General features: G+C 45.6%; 1 protein-coding gene across 2 annotated transcripts in view; it reads right to left on the reverse strand.

The window, feature by feature from the left end:
• Nucleotides 1-24,045, reverse strand: part of MERTK (MER proto-oncogene, tyrosine kinase) — a 50,591-nt gene that overhangs the window by 24,193 nt on the left and 2,353 nt on the right. For both annotated transcript variants that reach the window (XM_083494229.1, XM_083494228.1), the window contains exons 2-8: nt 19,874-20,321; nt 18,247-18,347; nt 16,278-16,451; nt 12,206-12,292; nt 9,846-9,961; nt 2,921-3,104; nt 2,305-2,456 (exon numbers count right to left, since the gene is read on the reverse strand). In XM_083494229.1, coding sequence (XP_083350355.1) covers nt 2,305-2,456; nt 2,921-3,104; nt 9,846-9,961; nt 12,206-12,292; nt 16,278-16,451; nt 18,247-18,347; nt 19,874-20,321 — 1,262 coding nt within the window. The remainder of the gene's footprint in view (nt 1-2,304; nt 2,457-2,920; nt 3,105-9,845; nt 9,962-12,205; nt 12,293-16,277; nt 16,452-18,246; nt 18,348-19,873; nt 20,322-24,045) is intronic.

The raw sequence follows: 24,045 nt of genomic DNA on the forward strand, positions 1-24,045 counted from the left end.
GCTCTGTCCCTGCTCCTGCCAACCTAGCAGTTCGAAAGCACGTCAAAGTGCAAGTAGATAAATAGGTACCGCTCCAGCAGGAAGGTAAACGGCGTTTCTGTGCGCTGCTCTGGTTCGCCAGAAGCGGCTTAGTCATGCTGGCCACATGACCCGGAAGCTGTACGCCGGCTCCCTCGGCCAGTAAAGCAAGATGAGCACCGCAACCCCAGAGCTTACTTGCACTTTATCTACTTGCACTTTGACGTGCTTTCGAATTGCTAGGTTGGCAGGAGCAGGGACCGAGCAACGGGAGTTCACCCCGTTGCGGGGATTTGAACCGCTGACCTTCTAATCGGCAAGCCCTAGGCTCTGTGGTTTAAACCACAGCGCCACCCGCGTCCCTTGCACCATCTTACAAGCGTATTAAACTCTTGCCTAAGCAACTTCTGCTGCATAATAAATCCGTCCTGTTGCTAGAAGCCACTTGTCTTTTGAAAGGGCTTCATTAAGAACTTACAGCCTGACAAATGCTTTTCTGTCGTACTCAGGAATGTTCAAGAGCAAACAATGGAGTGTGTTTTATTACATCTCAGAAGATGCAGGCACATGCAGAATGTGAACTGCCTAGATATAAAAAGTTTTGGCATCCAGCGTTTTTCTAGAGAGGGAAGATGCTTAGATTTATGCCTTCCTTCTCTGAGGATGAAGGAAGTGACCTTTAGTTAAGACAAGTTGATGAGTTTGCGTCTCCAGACTAGTCACAAGACCATATTATCACTTTGCTGATTTCAGTGGGTTTGAGCCCTTTGATTTCCAGATCCCAAAAACATTAAAAAGGGAACAGAAAACTCAAGTCGTACAGAAAACAAGCATGAATCACATTCCCTCTTCCATGGGAGATTTGAAAACAACGAAAACATTTGCACACTGACATGAGCGCAAGCCCCAATGAACACAACAGTGCTTACTTCAGTGTAAGCATGCATAGGATTTTGGTGAGCCGTGGTGCAGTTTCTTTTCAATACCTCAAACTTTGGACTCAAAAAGCCAATCTAATATAAATAAAATCAACTCAGTGGAAACCTAAACTAGGAATCTGGATCATGCTTCTATCACAAGTATAAACTTCTTGTTTTCTTTTTTCCTTTCTCATGGGACTTGTAGCTATGTGATGCCACAATTTTTCTGATGTAGGCCAACACATTTCAGATAAAACTGGGGACTTCACTGCTGTTCTCTACCTGCTCAGAGGCTGGGAGGGATGAGTGAGGCTTGCTGTGAGTAAGACTCCCCACTCGACAAGGTCTCGAAGTTCAACAGGCTTTTTGCAATGCTCTCATAAGCAAACACAAAAGGCTTCAAAGTATTAGATCGCAGGGTCTTCCCAAACATCCTTTTAAGCTACAAGCAGCTGAAGATTTTAGGGCCTAATCTTCTCTCATTCATAAAGCCAGGGATATAGGATGAATGCCAAGTCTGGAGCAGTGCAGACTTAAGAGCCTCATGGTGCAATCCTGTGCATGTCTACTTAGAAATACGTTCTTACTGAGTTCAGCAGGACTAACTATGAGGTAAGTGGGTGTAGGACTGCCACCGCAATCTCTTAAGTAAAGGTAAAGGGACCCCTGACCATTAGGTCGAGACGTGGCCGACTCAGGTGTTGCGGCGCTCATCTCGCTTTCTTGGCAGAGCATGACTAAGCCGCTTCTGGAGAACCAGAGCAGCGCACGAAAACACTGTTTACCTTCCCACCAGAGCAGTACCTATTTATCTACTTGCACTTTGACGTGCTTTCGAACTGCTAGGTTGGCAGGAGCAGAGACCGAGCAACGGGAGCTCACCCAGTCGCAGGGATTCGAACCGCCAACCTTCTGATCGGCAAGTCCTAGGCTCTGTGGTTTAACCCACAGCGCCACCCGCGTCCCCCTCAATCTCTTAACTGCTGCTAAATATCTGGGGCCATTTGGAGAGGGCGCATCCCCTTCCCTGAGCAAATTCACCATTCTGCCTTAGCTGCATTTATGCGATACATCAGTACCTGCATTTCCCTTAATCAGTTCAAAATAACTTTAAAAACTCTGGTTAACAGGAACCTGAGTTGTTCACTGGCCTGGTTTGCATATAACACTAACCCATAGTTTATAAACCATGGTTTAGCAAACCATTGTTGATCATTGGGCCCAGCTTTACTGCTTCTCTGTGGTTTATAAAATACAATTCAGATATGCTTGGCAAACCAAGGTTTCCTGTTGGTCTTAAAACCTTGGCTATCGTTAACCATTGTTTAGGATGACATGTGAATGAAGCCATTGTTTCAATACTTACAAACACCTCTGAATTCTGCCACACATGAGAGACGCTGTAGCCTTGAAGTTCACCATTCAGCTGTGCAGAGGGAGGCTTTATCCACGTGATGATCACAGAAGAGCTGGACTCATTGACGGAGAGCGTGACATTCCCAGGCGGAGCAGAGGGAGCTGAAAAACACACAGTGGAAAAACAGAAGGCTGGTCATTTCCCCATTTTGCTGACTTTGGGAAGATGCGAGCTGCAGAATTGTTGGGGTGGGAGCATACAGCATTCAAAGAACAAGACAAAAACAAAGGCATGTAGATCACAAGATAGGCACAGGGTATGTATGGCTTGCTAGTGGCTTCCACTCTTAATTATTTTTTTTAAGGGCTACATGCACTGCTTGAGTGGCACAGAAAGTGAATACCCATCTGCTAAGAAAATGGCCCAGATACGAGAGCAGGGTGGGTGGGTGCGTTGCTCATCATCAGTGATGTCACTGGCGCTGTCCAATAGGCGCCCACAACATTCACACAACTGCATTCCCATGCAGCAGCCGCTATCCTAATTGACAGTACAGTGGTACCTCGGGTTACAGAAGCTTCAGGTTACAGACTTTGCTAACCCAGAAATAGTTTGTTTTACTTACCTCCTTCTGTTGTATTGGCAGTTATCCACGGGCTGAAGGCAGACCAGCCTACTTCGTTCATACAAGAAACACGGATGTTATAATCCTTCACGGCCCCCAGATTCTGAATACGGTACAGATGAGGGGGCACAGAAGTGTTGAAAACCAACACAGAGGCATTGCTTGGTGCAAAAGCATCCGTCACCTGAAATGAAAAACAAAAATGGTTAAGGCAAAGATGATTCAGCAAGGAGTTCCAAAGCTACAGGCACCATTATCTGCCAGCAGCCCTGTGTAATTTGCAAGAAGAAAAGTGGCAAGCCCACCCTCTCGCCACAGAAAATAAGCATGTTGAACGGCAAGGAATGGCTCATGGCTGACGACAAGGGGAAACTTTCCCTTCCACAGAGTTACAGCAAATGACCAAGGCGAGAGGAAGAGAGGTTTCAAGGCCCAAGCTTCAGAAACACATTTGGAGTCAAACCAAAGTTTCTCCATGCGTTACTCATGTGAAGAGGGAAAGCAACTAGAAATTCCTGAATCTGCCTAGGCCTAGCTATCACCTGAGTCATAGAATGAGCTGCAAATCTTCATAGTGAGGGCTTATGTGACTAGATGTGTCCAGAGAGAAAGCAAACATATAAATCCCTGTACCTAGAAAATAAGAATGGCAGGGAGAAACTAGAACCCTCATCCCTGACCTGCTATCTTTTTGTGTGCAGGGTGTCTGAGTGTTTGTTTTCGCAAAGACATTTAGTCTTTGTATTTAGCCACGTGATTTCCCACCTGCAGCCAAATAAAAGTGAAGGCAATGATTCTTACCTTCACCCTCAGTGGAGAACAATTTTTCTCTGTTTTGTCGCCCCTCTCAAATTATCATTAAAACAAGCCAAGTACATTGTACAAGGGACGCGGGTGGCGCTGTGGGTTAAACCACAGAGCCTAGGACTTGCTGATCAGAACGTCAGCGGTTCGAATCCCCGCCACAGGGTGAGCTCCCGTTGCTCGGTCCCAGCTCCTGCCAACCTAGCAGTTCAAAAGCACATCAAAGTGCAAGTAGATAAATAGGTACCGCTCCGGCGGGAAGGTAAACGGCGTTTCCGTGTGCTGCTCTGGTTCACCAGAAGCGGCTTAGTCATGCTGGCCACATGACCCGGAAGCTGTACGCAGGCTCCCTCGGCCAGTAAAGCGAGATGAGCGCCGCAACCCCAGAGTCAGTCACGACTAGACCTAATGGTCAGGGGTCCCTTTACCTTTACCTTTACATTGTACACGGCACATTTATCTTATTTTTTAAAAAAAAAACTTTTTGCAAAACCCAGTCTCATTCTCCCTGCCTGTATTGCTCAAATCTAGTCTCATCTCTGGCAGCATTCACTCTGGCAGCTGCACACCACCAGACAGTAAACGAAAATTAAGCAGCCCTTGATGCTACCAGATGCTCTGGCAGGCAAACACGCAAGTGTAATCAAAACCAGCTGTTCCTGTTTTGGGTGTACTTCATTTGCCCTCCCCTTACTGGCTCTTGTGTTCCCAAAGGTGTCTGAGGCCATTTGGTCCAGAGAAAGGAACCAAACCAAATCACACACCACACCGCCTTTTAAAAACATCAACACCATAGTAATTCTGGCCTGGTTTTGTGAGTATCAAATGCTAAGAGCTCTAAAAACGGTCTTGCCTTGGGGATTTTGAATGCTCTTGAATTCATAAATTCTGTTCCTTTATTACAGTACAGTGGTGCCTCACAAGACGAAAAACGCGCAAGACGAAAGAGTTTTCCGTTTTTTGAGTCGTTCCGCAAAACGAATTTCCCTATGGGCTTGCTTCGCAAGACGAAACGTCTTGCGAGTTCTTGCGAGTTTGTTTCCTTTTTCTTAAAGCCGCTAAGAGCCGCTAAGAGCCATGCTTCGCAAGACGAAAAAACCGCAAGACGAAGAGACTCGCGGAACGGATTAATTTCATCTTGCGAGGCACCACTGTATCTGTAAAGTGGCCAGTTACAGAATATTAAGTCATAGGGTTTCTTTAAAAATAATATTTTTTTCCAACCTATTTCCGGAGTTTCAGCAGGAATGCAGCATCAAATACCATTGACATGACAACATCAAGAAAGGAAAGGCATCACCCTGTTCCTGATCCACCCACCGCAACTCACAAAAGCAGCTTATTAGAGTTTCCAGAAAGCAACTGGTGCTGCTTAAGCTGATACTGTGGAAATATCACATAGGAAACGCAATAACCAGGCTCACAGATGCTTTTATGTTTCGGCACTAGAAGGAATACATCTGTGCAAAATGAGATATGGGGGAAAATATGCCCTGACCTTTCTTAGGAACAAGTCCCAGCTAGAGGAAATCCTGATGCTGCCCAGTTATCTGCATGTAAGGGCACTTCCTCAGCTGAATGAAACAATTATTTAAAAGCGGAGCATGATCACAAAGGGCGGCCTGCTGTGCGGATGTGACTCTGCACCCCTGCATTGCCCCGGACGTTGGGTTTCTGCCTGCATCCTGGGGCTTTCCATTGGTCTACAACCAGCCATGGAAAGAACAGGGAGCAATAGGCTTGTGGCTTCCAGCCAGGAGTTCTTGTGACCTGTTTTAGCAAATCGTGGCAGCTTCGGAGTGTGTTGCTCGGTCACTTATCCATGAGATCTTGTGGCTCTGCAATGGATCTCTGGCTGGGGTTTTTCTCTGTTCTGCACAGAACCTAGCTGGTGCAAAAATTTATTTTATAACTAGGGATGCTGGCGAATTCTGATGGAAACGAGAGCAGAAGTCACTTATTCATCCAATGTCCAGAATGGAAATCAATCCAATGAATATTTACTCTTGCTGTTGCTTTTGGTCTGCAAACAATACACCATTGAATTTAAGCCCCCTGCCATTTGCATCGAGTTTCCTTTGCATTTAAATGAATGGAGTGGAACAACGAAATTAAATGGGTTGCATAATTTCACCACAGCGGGCAGCAAGATGAACAGCATAGTTTGTGGCAGAAGGCGGACTGCAGCAGAATGGAAGCGGAGGTGCATGTGACAAATATAGGGAAGAATGGAAAACAATGCCTTCTTCCATTCCTTTCATCCCTTTACATAGAGATCTACTTGGTCCATTGAGCTGATATTGTCAACATTGACTGGCAGCAGCTCTCCAGGGTCACGGCCACAGTCCCTTCCCAGTCCTACCAGGAGATGCCAGAAACTGAAGCAGGAACTGCCTGTTTGCAAAGCACAGGTTGTATTCAACTAAGTTGTACTCAGAGTAGACCCGTTGAAATTAATGGCCACGAGTCTATTAGGTCCACTAATTTCAATGGGACTACTCAAGAGTCAAACTGAGCTGAATACCATCCTACGTGCCCTTCTCTTGAGTTACAGCCTTGCCCCATTTTTCTGTTTTCCAAAAATGTTTTCTGCCAAAAATGATAGGGGTGAGGAAAGGGTTGAGGGATCAAGTACCTGCTCCCTTGCTGCTGTTCTCCTAGTCAAAATCACCCCTGAAAAAATCTTTTTTTAATAAAGAAAAGAATAAAACGGCGCTGTTAGGATGCAGTCGAAACACACACACACACACACACACACACACACACTGGTACCTCGGGTTACATACACTTCAGGTTACAGACTCTGCTAACCCAGAAATATTACCTCAGGTTAAGAACTTTGCTTCAAGATGAGAACAGAAATCGTGCTCTGGTAGCGCAGCGGCAGCAGGAGGCCCCATTAGCTAAAGTGGTGCTTCAGGTTAAGAACAGTTTCAGGTTAAGAACGGACCTCCGGAACAAATTAAGTACGTAACCAGAGGTACCACTGTATAAAAAATGTCCAATAGCACTTTAGAGACCAACTAGGTTTGTTCTTGGTATATGCTTTTGTGTGCATGCACACTTCTTCAGATCCTAAAAGATACTGTTAGGATGCAGTTACTTGAGTTTGTGTATAAATGTGTAGCTGGACACTAATGAAGTTGTGGCTCTGTAGCTTATTGCCTCCAACCGGAGAATCCTGTTGCTTTTCTGGCAATCGCTAGCATGCTTTTGAAACATCCTTTTCCCCATCTCCAGCAGCAAATCAGTCTCCTCCCGACCACTCAGAACATGCATAGATGTTTTGTTGCCTGAACTAGCAGCTTCCATGGGATGTGGATTGCCACCAGCAGCATAATGTAAAGAGCAGAATGTTAAACAGAGCAGGGAGACTTAGTTCACAATCCCTGTCCAGCTGCAAAGTTGGCCGGTTATCTGCTCTCAGCCTAACCTATCTTGCAGGGTCATTGTGAGGATATGAGGAAAACATTCTGCACTCCTCTGTGCTCTTTGACTGGAGGAAGCATGGGTTGAAATGGCAGGAACGAAATAACTGAAGCATCCTTGTGTTTTCGAGGTCATAAACGCTGGATGGTAAGAGTGTTGTTCCTCGTATCCCATTTCTCCAGGCGAAATAAACAAGCAAACGCCCCCTGCTTCAGCATTCAACAGCTACATTAGGGGCTGCAGCCCTAATAGACAGGCTGCCTCCACCCCCCAGAAATCAACGGGATGCAAGTTGTTTAACCATGTGGAGGATGGCAGCCCACAAATACCCTCCCCCCAGGAATTTAGGATGCACAAACTGTTATTGTGAAGCCAGTGGCTTCTGAGAAACCCCAAACGCCAACCGCTTAGATACCAAAGCTATTTGGCTGCGCTCCAACATCCACACAGTTCTGTTCATTTGACACGGCGTGACCGAAGGGAAGCGAGATAAAATGCGTTCAGCGTTACTGTGAAATGTGTCAAATGCTTAAGCAGATGGTGCCTCGCTTGATAACTTCTGGCCATTTTCAAACTGCAGAGCGTTTCGCCGGTACAATCTTTGAAAGTTGAAATAGTTAAGGCAGAATTCACAGGAGGGGCAGGATCCAACCTTGTTGTTTTTTTCGCCAGCCACCATCCCAGCCAGAGGGCAATCAAGGCGACATGCAATAAAACCTAAACTCATCGCCATAAAACCCAGAGTTAAACATTTAAGAACAGCAACAGGAAAACACACAGACACCCTGCAGACATTAAGCCAGCGCGTTCAACAACTTGGCAAACAAAAAGGTTTCTGCTTCCAGGAAGAGCATTAAAAAGAAGGGACCTCATCTGATCTCCTGGGGAAAGGAGATCCAAAGTGTTTTCTGTACAGTATCATAAAAGAATAGGCAGCTTTCTAACGCCAGGTCAGACCATTTAGCTCAGTACTGCCTACACGGACTGGCAGCAGCTCTCCAGAGTGTTAGACAGGTTTCTCTCCCAGGTATGCAACTGAACCTGCGTTCTTCTGCATGCAAACAACCATCATCTTATAGCTGTGCCAGCTTCGAGATGGGGGGGGGCAGTGAGAGCCTCTTGCTCAAGGCCTCCCAAAATCTGGCACCAGTAACTATACAATCCCGATCCATACTGTTGACCAGGGCAGTTTGTGCATAGGCAGCCTTTGGGTGTGTGCACACAGACTCTGGCACAAAGGATGCCTAGAGCATGTGGAGTTTGAAAGCCAAGCTAGCAAGTGCCACCTTGCTTCTCTCCACCGTGCACTCAGTTACACCTGGAATGGATGTTTGCAAAAAGCTTACGTATCAGATCCTGAGAGCAAGGGCGAAAGAGAGGCCTGTCGCAGATATAGAACCCCTTTGCACCTGAAACTCGGCCCTCTGAGCACATTTCAGGAGTATTTTGAGGTCTACCTGTTTAGGCTGGCCCTCAGTGCTTTGGGTTAGGTCCGCAAAGGTCTTGTGAGACAGCAAGGTTTCATTCTTTTACGCTGGGATCTTCTGCTCTTGTTCTCCCCCTCAAGCCTGACGGAAGGGGCAGGCTATTGACGTTTCACCTGCATGACTGAGCCAGTCATCACCAGACGCTTGCTGTTTAATTTCTTGCAGGCAGACACTGAAGGAGTTGACCCAGGTTTTTGTACCCTGAACTCATAAAATCGACAACAGCCACTTGGACCTCGGTAGCTCGGATGACTCACTTATGAACTCCGATCGGAGTTCCTCCTACATGTGCCACCCAGAATTCTCTTTAAGAAGAACTGAAAATGCCAGTTGCGCATATTACTCCGAGCAATGAGGAAGGCGACTCTCTCTTTTTCTTTCCATCCACCCTTTGCTTTCTTTTCCTTTAGCCAAGCCTGGCTTCCAGGAACCCAGGTTATTAGAGGAGAAGCAGCTTACTGTATCCTTTATTTTCAATTTTATTCACTGCTTTAAGAAGAGCCCCAAAGCGACTTACAAAAAAAATACAATAAAATAAAATAACCCAAACAGTAAAAATTGTACTTAATGCTAAAAAATGCAAAGTATCATTTCCTGTCCAGCCAAAAGATGAACACGAAGAACAAACCACATCAAGGTCCAAATGGCTGGTGACCATCACAGGGTCTAGATAGATTTCCCTTCTGCATAACACTAGTTCTGTTTTCAAGCTTCCCTTTGCAGGAAGGCAAACTAAGACATGCAGGGAAATCCTGATTTGCAGCAGTGCACCCAGAAGAATTGCCACATTCCCCCATATTCTGCAGCCTTGCAACAGAGGGCAGGGAAGTACCAATGACTGCAACCTTTATGCTCACTTGCTTGGGAGAAAGCCTCAACAGGACTTACTTCTGAGGAGATTTGTATATACAGTGGTACCTCGGGTTACATACACTTCAGGTTACAGACTCCACTAACCCAGAAATAGTACCTCGGGTTAAGAACTTTGCTTCAGGATGAGAACAGAAATCATGCTCTGGTGGTGCAGCAGCAGCAGGAGGCCCCATTAGCTAAAGTGGTGCTTCAGGTTAAGAACAGTTTCAGGTTAAGAACGGACCTCCGGAACGAATTAAGTACGTAAGCAGAGGTACCACTGTATGACGGCACTGAAAGTACCATCAGGTAAAAGCGACCACACAAATGATGAACAACGAATAAAGGCATACCTGAACTCTGCAGCGGCTCAAAAGCGAATAGCCATCGAAGCCTGGGACCCAGGACACTGCTATCGTGTGAGCTGTTCTGCTCCTCACTTGCACCTCAAGAGGAGGGGAAGGGATTCCTGCATTAGAAAGAGCAAGATCTTCAGCAATTGTGCTTGAATATGCCAGCCAGCACAACACACACACACACACCATTGCCAGGCCTTCTGGACACCATGCAAAACCATCAGAATTGCTTGATTTTATGCGTTGGGGAGGGGGCAGAAATAAAAACGGCCAAGCTATCTGCTTGCCAAATTATGACCAGACAGTGCCCATTATCCTATATGGTGGTTTACTCAAAATCAAATTTCACTGTATTCTGTGGGGTTTAAGAGCCTGGGAGTGTGCTTAGGATGGCAGTCAAAAAAGACATTTAGTAATAATAAAATAATAATAATAATAATTTTAATAATAATAATAAAATAATAGTGGGTTTGAGAGAATCCCTTGTAAAAATGATGAGAATCCATAAGGATCTGTGCCTCGGGTCCCAAAGGAAAAAAAATCATGCAATTTCAAAATCTGTTTTATGGTGGGTGGAACTGGTTGGAAAGAAATAATGGAATAACTATTAGTTGACCATTTGAGGAGTTACAGAATTATGAACTATTTTTGGAACACACTGCAAGAGACACAGCAAAGCAGAGCTAAGTAGGATCTCTGTTCAGGACCCAAAATAACAATTTGCCTTATTTAGAAGTAAACTGTGTTCTTTCTGAGTCCTAAATCTAGGAAGATCCCTGGAGAGCAAACAAAGGAAAGGAAAGGAAAGGAAAGGAAAGGAAAGGAAAGGAAAGGAAAGGGGATTTTTATTTTTACATTAGGCTGCTGCTGAATGGAATACCTTAACAAACTTGAGCATCTATCCCAGGATCTTGAAAAAAAACCTCTCCCACCACATAAAGTCCCCTTCACTGTGTGTCAATCAGGGACAAGAGGATCCACTTCTGCCCAAAGTAAATTGGGGCCAATCATAACAGATAAAATATATGAATCTAAATCAATTTTTTGATATTCAGCCCCATCCCAAATCAACAGACCCCCATCATGCTTCCAATGATATCAATGAGAGCCAAATAGGACCTAGAGCAGAGCTTTCCAAACTGTGTCTTGTGACACATTAGTGTGTCGGCTGCAGTGTGTTGTGCAAACGCTCCCTGCGCTCCTCCCGGGGCTTGAAAGGGGTTAGTTTAACCTCCGGTTTGCTAGTAAAACCGAATTACTGTGTCGTGAGATGATGCATGTCTAAAAAGTGTGTCACCAACATGAAAGCTTTGGAAAGCTCTGACCTAGAGGTTTCTCCAAACATTGCAAGGGCAGAGGCAGCAAGAATCATCGCCTTGACATGGCTGTAAGCACATGCAGGGTCAGGGACGAGGATTCCTCTTCGTTGGGTGATGGAGGTGAGGACCCTGAACCTCAAGAGGAAAGGCATGCAGGACTAGCCCCCAGACTCCTCCTATCAGTCGAGACCTTCAGGCCTGATGCTTCCTTGGCCTGAGGATGTAGCAGTGGTACCCTCTGACTCAGAAGACTCCACTGTAGAAGACCCAAGAGGACCTGAGATTCCATTGCTCCATCACTGTAGGAGATTCCTGGAGCCTTCATCACTGCAGGACACCATCCTTGGGGCAAACCTGTTTGCCTTTTAACCCAAAATTCCCTAAATTGCTCTTCCCGAAACAGCGCACAAACTGAAATACAGCTATTCTAAATGGTCACTCTTCCAAATTTTGTGGTGGCAGTTCCCCAAGCAAATGAGGTGTACAAATATGTGTCTATTAGCATGTATAAAACAACAACAACAACAACAACAACAACAACAACAACAATTTGTACCCCACCCATCTGGCTGGGTTTCCCCAGCCACTCTGGGTGGCTTCCAACAAAGATTTTAAAAAGTATGTGTCTTAGGGAAGTTAGCATGCAGAAATGCTGTTCAATAATAATAAAAAATCACTTATTCCAGCAAGTATTTTAAGATAGTGTTTGGGCCTACTACGAAAGGTGCAAGAGCCTTATCTTATTTTCCACCTGAATGTTGGGGGTCATAATGACAGATCTGCAAATTTCAGTCTGAATCATCTTTCAGGCTCCACCTCATCGCTAACGACAATTGTTGAGAAATCACGCAGACCAAATGCTGTCCAGAAATTGGCCGTGCAGCTTCCCACTGATATGCAGGCAGGTTCTCAACACTCCCCTTGTGCTCATCACAGAATATCTGAACCTGAGCAAGTTGGAAGCAGTCAAGAATTGCAGGCGTGCACCAGCAAGGCTTTAGCGGGAACAATCAAGCTCATGTCATACTTTTGGCTGACCTTTTATATTGATTCGGGCTTCCGTCGATGTAGCCACACCCTTCACGTTATGAGCTTCGCAGTGGAAAACGGCGGTTTCGTTAAGACCTGCAACCCAATTAAAACAAGGCTATAAATCATAAAATCAAAGTAAGGCGGAACAAAACGAGAATCTCAGCAAGGTGGCCAACAGGAATGTGACAGAGGAAGAAAGAAAAAGCAATTGAAACCACTTCTCCTCCTACTCGGCTTCCTTCTTTAACACAAGACCACAGAAAGAAACCCGACTCCCAGGTGTTGTTTGTGACGATTTGGATAAACATCTCGAGTGTGGCACTTTGCTAACCGCAAGGGAGATTCTCTGTGGGAAAGACTGGCTCATTTTATTTTATTTTCGTAAAATTATTTCCCTTTGCCAAATAAGTGATTGAACACTTTGACGGAGCTATTTAAAAACCTGCCCATGCCGTCTGCTGTAGATATGGCCAAGCAGAGAACAAAGTCATGAAATGGAGAATGTCTGACAAACCGTCAGTGAATAAGAGAGGAAGAAGAAGAGTTTGAATTTGATATCCCACTTTATCACTACCCGAAGGAGTCTCAAAGCAGCTAACATTCTCCTTTCCCTTCCTCCCCCACAACAAACACTCTGTGAGGTGAGTGGGGCTGAGAGACTTCAGAGAAGTGTGACTAGCCCAAGGTCACCCAGCAGCTGCATGTGGAGGAGCGGAGACGCAAACCCGGTTCCCCAGATTACGAATCTACCGCTCTTAACCACTACACCACACTGTCAGCTCGGTTGCTTTTACAGCAGCAGCCTTCCCCAGCTTGGTAGCCTCCAGCCTTATAGACTACAGGTCAACAAACTTTTTCAGTAGGGGGCCGGTCCACTGTCCCTCAGACCTTGTGGAGGGCTGGACTATATTTTTTTTTGGGGGGGGGGAAATGAATGAATTCCTATGCCCTACAAATAGCCCAGAGATGCATTTTAAATAAAAGCCCACATTCTACTCATGTAAAAACATGCTGATTTATGGACCAACCGTGGGCCGGATTTAGAAGGCAATTGGGTCAGATCCGGCCCCCAGGCCTTAGTTTGCCTGCCCATGTTATAGACTAGCTGACAGGAGTCCAAAACATCAGGAGAGGACAAAGGCAGAGGTTACACCAGGCAGGGGAGGGGCTGTGGGCTACCATATCTTATTGGGACCACAACTGCCATCTTCCTTGTCAATTGGCCATGCTGGCTAAGTCTGAAGGGAACTGGGGTCCAATAACATCTGGAGGGCCACTGGTTTCGCATTTCAGGATTGCACCCCTAAACTCGGGCTTGCTGACTGGGTTTTCCAAAAGCAGAAGGAAAGAGGATTCCCATTTGCCCAAGTGAGCTGCCTGTAATGCAATGGGACTTACTTTTGAGTAATAATAATAATAATAATAATAATAATAATAATAATAATAATAATTATTTATTATCTGTACCCTGCCCATCTGGCTGGGTTTCCCCAGCCACTCTGGGCAGCTTCCACAGAGACAAAAAATATACTAAAATGTCACACATTAAAAACTTCCCTGAACAGGACTGCCTTAAGATGTCTTCTGAATGTCAGGTAGTTGTTTTTCGCTTTGACATCTGATGGGAGGGCGCTATAATAATAATAATTTATTATTTATACCCCGCCCATCTGGCTGACTTTCCCCAGCCACTCCACTCTGGGCGGCTTCCAATAGAGTGTTAAAAATAATACAGCATTAAATATTTAAAAACTTCCCTAAACAGGGCTGCCTTCAGATGTCTTTTAAAGATAAGATAGCTACTTATTTCCTTGACATCTGATGGGAGGGCGTTCCACAGGGCGGGCGCCACTACCGAGAAGGCCCTCTGTCTGGTTCCCCGTAACCTCACTTCTTGCAATGAGGGAACCGCCAGAAGGCCCTCGGCGCTGGATCTCAGTGTCCGGGCTGAACGATGGGGGTGGAGACGCTCCTTCAGGTATACAGTAGACTTGCATAGGATTGTATTATAAGGCTATCCTATACACACTTACCCAGGAGTTGACTATAGTCAGACATTCTTCCAATCTGCACTCGAATATGTGTTTTTTAGACACTTGGTATTGTAGGCAGGGCAATACAAGTTTTTTGTTAATATAATAAGGGCTTGTAGGCAAAGCAATACAAGTTTTTTGTTATTATAACCACTGCTTTTCCATTCATTCATTCTACTTTAAACTCTACCTAGGGTGGCTAGATGGAAAAGAGAACAGGGCCCTTGTACCTTTAATTGTTGTGTGCATAAGATGGATGTTCACCAGGTAGCCAGCTATTAAAGGTACAGAAGCCTTGTCTTTTTCCCCATCTGGCCAGCCTAGTTCCACCTAAGATGGAAGGTTCTGGCTTTGGGCAGAGGTAAGATTCACTTCTTGAGAAGCAACAAAGCCAAAAGCAGAAGAGACAACTGAGATCCCCCCCCCTTTTTTAAGTTGCTTGGGTGTAAAAAGAACAACTTGTCCTTCTCAGGCACAATGTGATCCACTCAGCCCTGTCGTTGCCCTCCCTTTTAGTGGGGCATTATTCCATCCAAGCACTTGTTGAAACTGTTGTGAGCTGAACAAGCAGCAAGGCTTGGCAGAATTCGCCTTGTGGCTTCTCCTCCTGTGGGAAGTGCTTTGCAGTCTGGCTGGTGGGTGGACAGAGTTATTTGTAGATGGCTGGGGTGACCTGATTTTTAAAAAGACAACTTCCTTCTTTTACTTATTTTCTTTTTAAAACCAAGGAAGAAAAAATTTGCAGAGCTTAAACAGCGGGAGTTTTCCTGATGTTTTAAGGTCTGCAACTTTTCCCCCCTGCCAAAAATCTGTATCTCTCCAGGGATAACTCAGCGGAACTCATTCCAGCTGAATCACGGGAAGATTAAAATACCACACTTGGAATCACGTACCCAAAGTTAGATAATTTAACGTTGCCTTAAATTCTGATCCATTTCATTTCTTAATCCACCCATTCCTCCTCCACCTTGGAAGAAGGCAATTTTAAAACTAGCCTGCCTAGAAGCTAGCAGCTTGCACTTACATGTTGGACAAAGTTATCCTTAATGACCAGCATGGAAACACAGACTAGTGTCTTGGCAGGCTAGTAACTTTGGTAAGTCTAATTTACAAGGCTGATAGAAGCACAGGAAGCTAGAGCTGGGCTCCTTGCTGTCATCTAGTCCAGCCTTCAGGTCATTGGAGGAATCGCGCAGCTACAACACCCCTGAGATATGACTGCTCAGCCCCTGCTTAATACCTCCAGTATGGAGAGCCCTCACCATTGTGCCAAGGCAGTTTCTTCGACTGCCAAACAGCTGTTACTGAGGTGAGGTTTCCAACCTTCTTCCTGCAACTCCTAATAAATTTCTGAAGAACCTCAGATTTCCCAAGCATGCAGTTTGCAAGGCCTTTGGCTGAAAGCCAAGCAAGATAAGCAGCAGCTCGCTTCAGAAAACAAGACGTGCGGCCATGGAACGAGGCGAGATTTCATTCAGGTCAGCAGAAAGTAAAGCTCAAAAGAAACACTGCAATCTAAGGCAATCCCTGGTTAACTGGAGTTCGTCTTCTTTCTCTTTTCGAGTTCTCAAACCTTGAAAGTGACTTCACTGAGAAAATTAGCCAAACTATTTAAAAATGGTTTAAAAAAAGGAAATGCCTACCACATTCTGCAATACTGAAACGATTTTCTCAAAGGCTTTGGTAAGAACCAGATAAGCCACTTGAAGGGACCACACCCATTATAACAATCCCTTAAACCAAGGAAATTGTGTGGCTATCTCAAGGGGGGGGGAAATGCCACAAGGGCCCCTCCTTTCCCCCCAGCAATAGCTCTCTAGAACAGCCTTCCCCAGCCTTCAGTTCCCAGAAGCCCAGACAAAATGGTCCACAGTCAGAGATGCTGGATGCTGTGGTCCAAAGTATTTGGATGGCATCCGGTTACAGAGAGCTCCTGCATCTTTAATGCACAGCAAGCAACACCTGATGAAATTCCTTCTTCAACATACCAACTAAAGACACAAGAGCCCATCAAAGGGACTTGTCTCGAAAACTATCCGGCTCACCTGGCACGGCCAAGACAGAAGGAGAAATGTCAGCTTTCTTGGTAATTTGGCTGCTGTTCCAATGCCAGTGGATTGCAATGGGCTCCGGGGGCCCCACGGCATGGCAGGTGAGATTGAAGGGTGTGTTCCGGGTCACGTTCAGCCCCTGGGGCTGCTTAATGAAATACGGCAGTCCTGCCACGCAACAGGAGAGAAAGGATGGTTAGGCAGACTTAAGAGACCAAGTGCAAACTCCAAAGAGCAAACTGTAATAACACAGATCAGTAGGGATGATCCCATCATGGCAAACTTCAGATCTGGAACCTGGGTGTGTGTGTGTGTATCCTGGGGTTTTTTTTCAGAGTAAGAGCAATTATGTCATCTGCCGGAGAGCCAAGGGCAACTGGCAGACCCTCCTTGCTCCTCTGGCAAGTGAACCGAAGTGATAATGAGGCTTTAGCATAAAGGAAGGGAGAGAAAGAGACAAATAATAATAATAATTTATTATTTATACCCCGCCCATCTGGCTGGGTTTCCCCAGCCACTCTGGGCAGCTTCCAACAGAACACTAAAATACAATAACCTATTAAACATTCAAAGCTTCCCTAAACAGGGCTGCCTTCAGATGTCTTCTAAAAGTCTGGTTGTTGTTTGTCTCTTTGACATCTGATGGGAGGGCGTTCCACAGGGCGGGTGCCACTACCGAGAAGGCCCTCTGCCTGGTTCCCTGTAACTTGGCTTCTCACAGCGAGGGAACCGCCAGAAGGCCCTCGGTGTCTGGGCTGAATGGTGGGGGTGGAGACGCTCCTTCAGGTATACTGGACCGAGGCCGTTTAGGGCTTTAAAGGTCAGCACCAACACTTTGAATTGTGCTCGGAAACGTACTGGGAGCCAATGTAGGTCTTTCAAGACCGGTGTTATGTGGTCTCTGCGGCCGCTCCCAGTCACCAGTCTAGCTGCCGCGTTCTGGATTAGTTGTAGTTTCCAGGTCACCTTCAAAGGTAGCCCCACATAGAGCACATTGCAGTAGTCCAAGCAAGAGATAACTAGAGTATGAGGTGGACACTTCTTTCCTTTACTTTGATGGGCGTCCCCCTGCCCCCTACCATTTTGAATGGTAACACTTCTTTTGCAAGAAAGCTTTTAATTAGAAACGTGAACTAATGACGTATCTTTTGCTAAAGCGTTTGACAAGTCGACCCCGTGGAATCAGAAATAAGCACCACTGAGATCAATGGAGCATCCCAAATTTGTGTACTTCCCTATGCAAGCCACTGATTTGCTCCCAACACTTCAAAATTTACCACTGCATGGAAAGAGTCCCAGATTCCTTATCCCTGGTCTAAAGAGAGGGTTTCCTCGAGGAAGCCCCACTACAGTTCACAAGCACGAGAGAACTGTCCAGAAAACACGGTTCTGCCTCTGACGGCACAACTCTGTGCACTTCTACTCAAGAAGGAAATACACTCCCAGGTATGGATTGCAGCATGATCCTGACTACCTGGGCATAGGGAAAGTGAGAAGCCAGGAGGCAATACTGACCAGGCGATCCTGCAGTTGAAACAAGGATACCTGCCCTCTGTTCTGGAAGCAGATGGATAAAATACTGTATATGCATTTGTCTTTTTGAACGTAACATGGGTTGCAAACGGAAGACCGTTCATACAAGGGGGCTTTTCTCTCCCCTTCTCCCTCTTGCAGATCCCTTTACTCCTCAAAAAGCTTCTCCACAGGATCGGGGCGATCTACCGACCTTTGTAGACTACACCATGTGGGTTTGCCGGGAGATAATGGGGAGAAATTGCCTGAAAATGGCATCTTCCTCCAGGTTTTTATGCAATTTCCCAGATTGGTTCTGCGTTTAGTTCAATTGTTTTCTTCCAGTTCTCTTGGAATAGTCACTCTCATATTTGTTATACAAAATCTCCCAAGCTAGCTATTCATCCACAGTTTTACATTATCAAGTGCTTTCTTTCAAAACTAAGCATACCTTCCAACAGAACCAAAATAGGATCTGACACAATTTCTTCGCTGTTGACTGTCAGTTTGCAGGTGTAGGACCCATTATCAGAGCGTAGGACGTTGGGTATACTGCATGGGAGAAGTGGGGGAAAGATTTAAAATTTTGGTTTTTTATTTAGAAAACATTTCTATCCCACCTTACATACACAGTAAGAAAACTTTGTATCCTCCCCCATCCCCAAAAAAGAACAATAAAATTGCAATTCAAAACAGAATGGCCAGTAAGTTAATAAGAAACCAATGGATGGTATTATTATTATTCAATACTACCGAGTGCCAAGAAGACATAAAAGTTAATTGCACACGATTGTTAAATTATGGGATAATTAAAATATACTATAATTAAAATACACAATAAAATGATTCAATTGAAACATTAAAATATAACAGCCCGTGATTAAAATGTGCAATAAAATAGCACAGCAATAAAAACAGCAGGCTCTTGGCTGTGAGTCCTGGAAGACCTGCTCCCTTTCTTTGCAAGGCTTTTCCCACCTGGCCTGGAAGGGTAAGGCCCTGACTGACTCCAGCTACAAAATATGATGCTGCTGAACAGAATCTTGGATGGGGCTGTTCTTTAGGGAGTTTTGTTGTGGGTGGGGGGTTGTCGCTGTGAAATTTTTGTATGTTTATTTTGTATCTGATGATTTATGTGGCAGTTGTTCGATCTAGTTGGTTTGGTTCAATTTGATATTTTGTTTATTCTTCATGACTACTATTGTTATGTCTGCAGTTATGTAATTTTTTTATATGTTATAAACTGCCTTGAACACAGTTTTAGCTTTAGAAAGGTGGTATACAAATAAAATGATTGATTGATTGATGGTAAAGACATCAGCGTAAACAGGTGCATCTTCGGAGGCCGACGGAATGCGAATTAAGATGCAGCATCCCATGGAATGCAGTTCCTGCTTAAATACAACACTGGTGAAAAAGCCTGCCTTTGCATCAAAACAAACTAATCAGCCATGTTAAGGTTACGTGGGTTCAATCTGTTGGTTTTAGTGTCCTTACTGGGCCATGGAGTGGCCAGTAAAGGCGCAAGAAAAAGAGAGAGTTTTCAGCAAATGCCAAAATTGCATCAATGCAGGCATTTGTTACAATTCAGGTAGACCAGGGGTCAGCAAACTTTTTCGGCAGGGGGCCGGTCCACTGCCCCTCAGACCTTGTGGGGGGCCGGACTATATTTTGAAAAAAAAATACAGTGGTACCTCGGGTTAAGTACTTAATTCATTCTGGAGGTCTGCTCTTAACCTGAAACTGTTCTTAACCTGAAGCACCACTTTAGCTAATGGGGCCTCCCGCTGCCGGAGCACAATTTCTGTTCTCATCCTGAAGCAAAGTTCTTAACCCGAGGTACTATTTCTGGGTTAGCAGAGTCTGTAACCTGAAGCATATGTAACCCAAGGTACCACTGTAATGAACAAATTCCTATGCCCCACAAATAACCCAGAAATGCATTTTAAATAAAAGCACACATTCTACTCATGTCCCAAGTCTCCTGAGGCTTTAGGATTCTAACTCGTGCTTTTCCATATTTTCAAGATATTAAGCAGCTGCTGACCGGAATTTTGAACTGCACAGAGGCTACTTACTTGAAAGTAGATATCATGGTGGTCACTTCATTGTCATCAAACTGAAAATACTGGCTGGCTATCCTGTCAGCGCCAACGAGCTCCTTCCCATTCTTCCACAAGGAAATGAGCGCCGAATCGTGGTTGATTAGCCATTTAGGAACACTGATAGAGCAATTAAACTTTATTTCCATGTGCTCAGCAACCACGATACTTCCTACTGTAGGGTTGAACTTAAACGACCCAAGAGGGTGAGCAGCGTTGCTTTCAGCAGACATGAGCTTATTCGTTTTCACAGTATTGGAGTCTACGGGACGTGTCGGTGCATAGATTGTTGGAGTGCTGTTTATCCTGACCTCCAAGGAGCGGGGAAATTGGTGTGCGCCATTTGAGTCCTTTAAAGGTGAGTGTGATTTTACGGGTGCCGAGGAGTTGAATCCCTTCGCTTCTTGTTTCGCTTCAACAGGACCTGCAAATTACGACACATGGTTTTGTCAAGTTTTTTGTTCCAACATTCCCCCTTACCTACAGCATCTTGCCTTTGTCTACACTGGGCGACGGAATACAGATTTTCAGATGGTTTGAGGGTTTGACAGGGGAGGCGACTTTGCAAAGAATCATAGACTTGGAAGGGACCTCACTGAAGGCTGGACCATTGGGGCAAATGGGGCAATACCCTCTCTCAAACACAGACTGCCTCCACATATCCCACTCAAGTAATAAGTTATACATTTTAGATAATATTTTGACCCTGGATCCTAATAGCACCTTTTCAATATGCAAATTCTTTTCCGCAAATCTGTATTTTTTAATCAAGCTTAAATATTGCACTCAATTGTTGATAACATAACCAATCTGTCACATGATCTTTTATCTCTCCATACTCTTTCAATTTGTAATCCTCCCCAGTGACAATTAGCAGGTCTCTATATGTACTCCATGGACACGGGTGGCGCTGTGGGTTAAACCACAGAGCCTAGGACTTGCCAATCAGAAGGTCGCGGTTTGAATCCCCGCAATGGGGTGAGCTCCCATTGCTCGGTCCTTGCTCCTGCCAACCTAGCAGTTCAAAAGCATGTCAAAGTGCAAGTAGATAAATAGGTACTGCTCCAGCGGGAAGGTAAACGGTGTTTCCGTGTGCTGCTCTGGTTCTCCAGAAGTGGCTTAGTCATGCTGGCCACATGACCCGGAAGCTGTACGCCAGCTCCCTCGGCCAATAAAGTGAGATGAGCACCACAACCCCAGAGTCGGTCACAACTGGACCTAACGGTCAGGGGTCCCTTTACCTTTATATGTACTCCAGTCTGTCTGTATGTTATTTTTTTCCCCTTGCCAGGGCTTCTGTTGATGACAGCCACATCAGTGTTTTCCTTTCTAATAGGTTTTTATATTTCCCCTATACCCTAAAGAGATTTTTCCTGATTACGTGGTTTGAAAAGCTCTAATATATCCTAGCCTTCCTGTACCACAGGCACGCATGCCATCCAAATTTTAGATCATGCCCTTCCAGGTCTAACAGGTGGCTGTTCTTTAGTAAGATCCATTCTTTCAACCAGCATGAACATGATGCGTCAAAGTATCATTGTAAGTCAGGGAAGGCAAAACCACCTCTCTCTTTGGTGTCAAACATAATTTTATGTTTCATCCTGGGTTTTCTTCCCTGCCAGATAAACTTAAGATAGATCTTTCTGCCATTTCTTAAAATTTTGAATATCATTAACTATAGGTACCATCTGAAATAGGAATAGCATCTTTGGGAGTATATTCACTTTTATTGGGCGTTTCGTTTTGGTGACAGTAGCCCTGGTTTAAGGAGCCATTTGGTGCTGAGTTCAACCAAAATATATCATCCTGTAACTGAAGTCCATTCTGTCCCTCTGGGGGAAAGGAGTACCAGCTTTTGCCCTCTTTTATGTGGCAGCCCTCTGGTGATTTGAAGAGTGCTGCTATCATGCTCCTCAGCTGTCCTGCTTCTCTGGGTTACACAGATCCAACAACATCAACTTTTCCTCATAGGATTTCACTCCACAGACCCAGAGGTCTAGCTGTGCTAGGCCCATCTGCCCTGTACATTTTAAACAGTATCATACCAACAGCCATGGCTTCCCCCCAAAATCATGGGAACTATAGCTTGTTAAAGGTGCCAAGAGGGTGCTGGTATCCTCACAGAGCTACAGTTTGTAGAGTTCCCTCAGAAGAGGGATTGATAGTTAAAACTATTCTCCAATTTGTAGCTCTGGGAATTGTGGCCATCCATTCTACAGAAAGAAAACAGGAGGGATTTGCGCTGTGTGCCTAAGCAGCAAATGAGTAAGTGCTGTTCAGCAAAAACTGAAATGCAGCACGCCTGAATATGCTTAATAATTAACTAAACTTTTTGCTTGAACTTTGCCTGTGAAGAATTGTGAACATTCGTCCCAGTTGCTCATGGCTGCTCAAGGATTTGCAGCCCCCACTGTTGAAGGGCAAAAGACACCCACAAAAAACCAGTCATGCAAGTACAAGCCAAGCAAGTCTCTTTCCCCATCTGCACTATGCCTTTAAAGCAGTATCGTACCACTTTAAACCGCCGTGGCTTCCCCCAAAGAATCCTGGGAGCTGTAGTTTGCCAAGGGTTTCTGAGAGGACCCTATTCTCTCCATGGAACGACAATTCTCAGTGTGGTTTAGAAACCAATCTCTTTTCCTTTGTGAAAATCACACCTATAAAACCAGTAAAACGAATACAGTCATACCTCGTGTTGCGTGTGCTTCAGGTTGCGCGATTTCAGGTTGCGTCCTGCAGCGACCTGGAAGTACCGGAAAGGGTTACTTCCGGGTTTCGCCGCTCGCAGACGCGCAAAATGACATCATGCACAGGTGTGGTGAATCGCGACCCGTGCATGCGCAGACGCGGGTTGCATTCTGCTCATGTTGCGAACGGAATCCGTTCCGGAGTCCCGTTCGCAACCAGAGGTACCACTGTATAGGTAATGGAAAGATATGTGTTGGTAGGTTTTTCAGGAAGCTTTCAAAAGAACGTAGTGATGACTTCTGCCTAATGCCAAAAGGCAGGGAGTCCCAAAGTTTAAGCTCTGCCCACCAAAGGACTGACTTTTCACCAATGCGGAACAAACATTACGGGGCACTTGTAAAAATCCAAGTTTTACTTCCGTTTCACTTCTGTTATAGGCAAGATTGCATCTATGCCATGACTCAGGGGTGTAGCGTGGGGGGAGCCAGGGGCTGGAGCCCCGAGAACATGATTTTGAGAGGACACGAATGAAGCACCCCCAGGGATGCAGGGATCTCTAACCTGCCTGCTGCTGGGGGTCTCTGGGCCCCGGAGCCCGGCCTGGCCTTCCCGCCACGGCCCCAGCCCCCTTGCTGAATGACTGCCCAGCTAGTCCTGGGGGGATGCGCCCGCCAAGGGCTATGTCAACCGGTCAGGCTTCCCCCAGCATGGGCAGGCAGGAAGTGTAGCCCTGTGAACCCTCCTTGCCCCACACCTGCCCAGTGGGGGTAAGGCTTGGGCTGGGCGTGTTGGGTTTTGTTTACCCTCCGTGCCCAGCCCCTGGTCCCACCTGGTACAGTGGTACCTCAGGTTAAGAACTTAATTTGTTCTGGAGGTCCGTTCTTAACCTGAAACTGTTCTTAACCTGAGGTACCACTTTAGCTAATGGGGCCTCCCGCTGCCGCCACACCGCTGGCGCGCAATTTCTGTTCTCATCCTGAGGTAAAGTTCTTAACCCAAGGTACTATTTCTGGGTTAGCGGAGTCTGTAACCTGAAGCGTATGTAACGTGAAGCGTATGTAACCCGAGGTACCACTGTACAGTGGTACCTCAGGTTAAGAATTTAATTCATTCCGAAGGTCCGTTCTTAACCTGAAACTGTTCTTAACCTGAGGTACCACTTTAGCTAATGGGGCCTCCTGATGCTGCTGCGCCGCCGTCGTGCAATTTCTGTTCTCATCCTGAAGCAAAGTTCTTAACCCAAGGTAATATTTCTGGGTTAGCGGAGTCTGTAACCTGAAGTGTCTGTAACCCAAGGTACCACTGTACATGTGTGCACGCCAGGTGCACGCCAGGTGCCAGAAAAGGACACAACGCTGGTGCTATGACTTCACCAGAGTAAGGGAAAAAACCACACTGAATGTTATGTTAGGAGTCGAATACAGTTTTCCTGGACAAAGAATATGTACTGGGAACAGTAG

Source organism: Podarcis liolepis, assembly GCF_965112155.1.
Source record: "Podarcis liolepis genome assembly, chromosome: 3".
Classification (NCBI taxonomy): domain Eukaryota; kingdom Metazoa; phylum Chordata; class Lepidosauria; order Squamata; family Lacertidae; genus Podarcis; species Podarcis liolepis.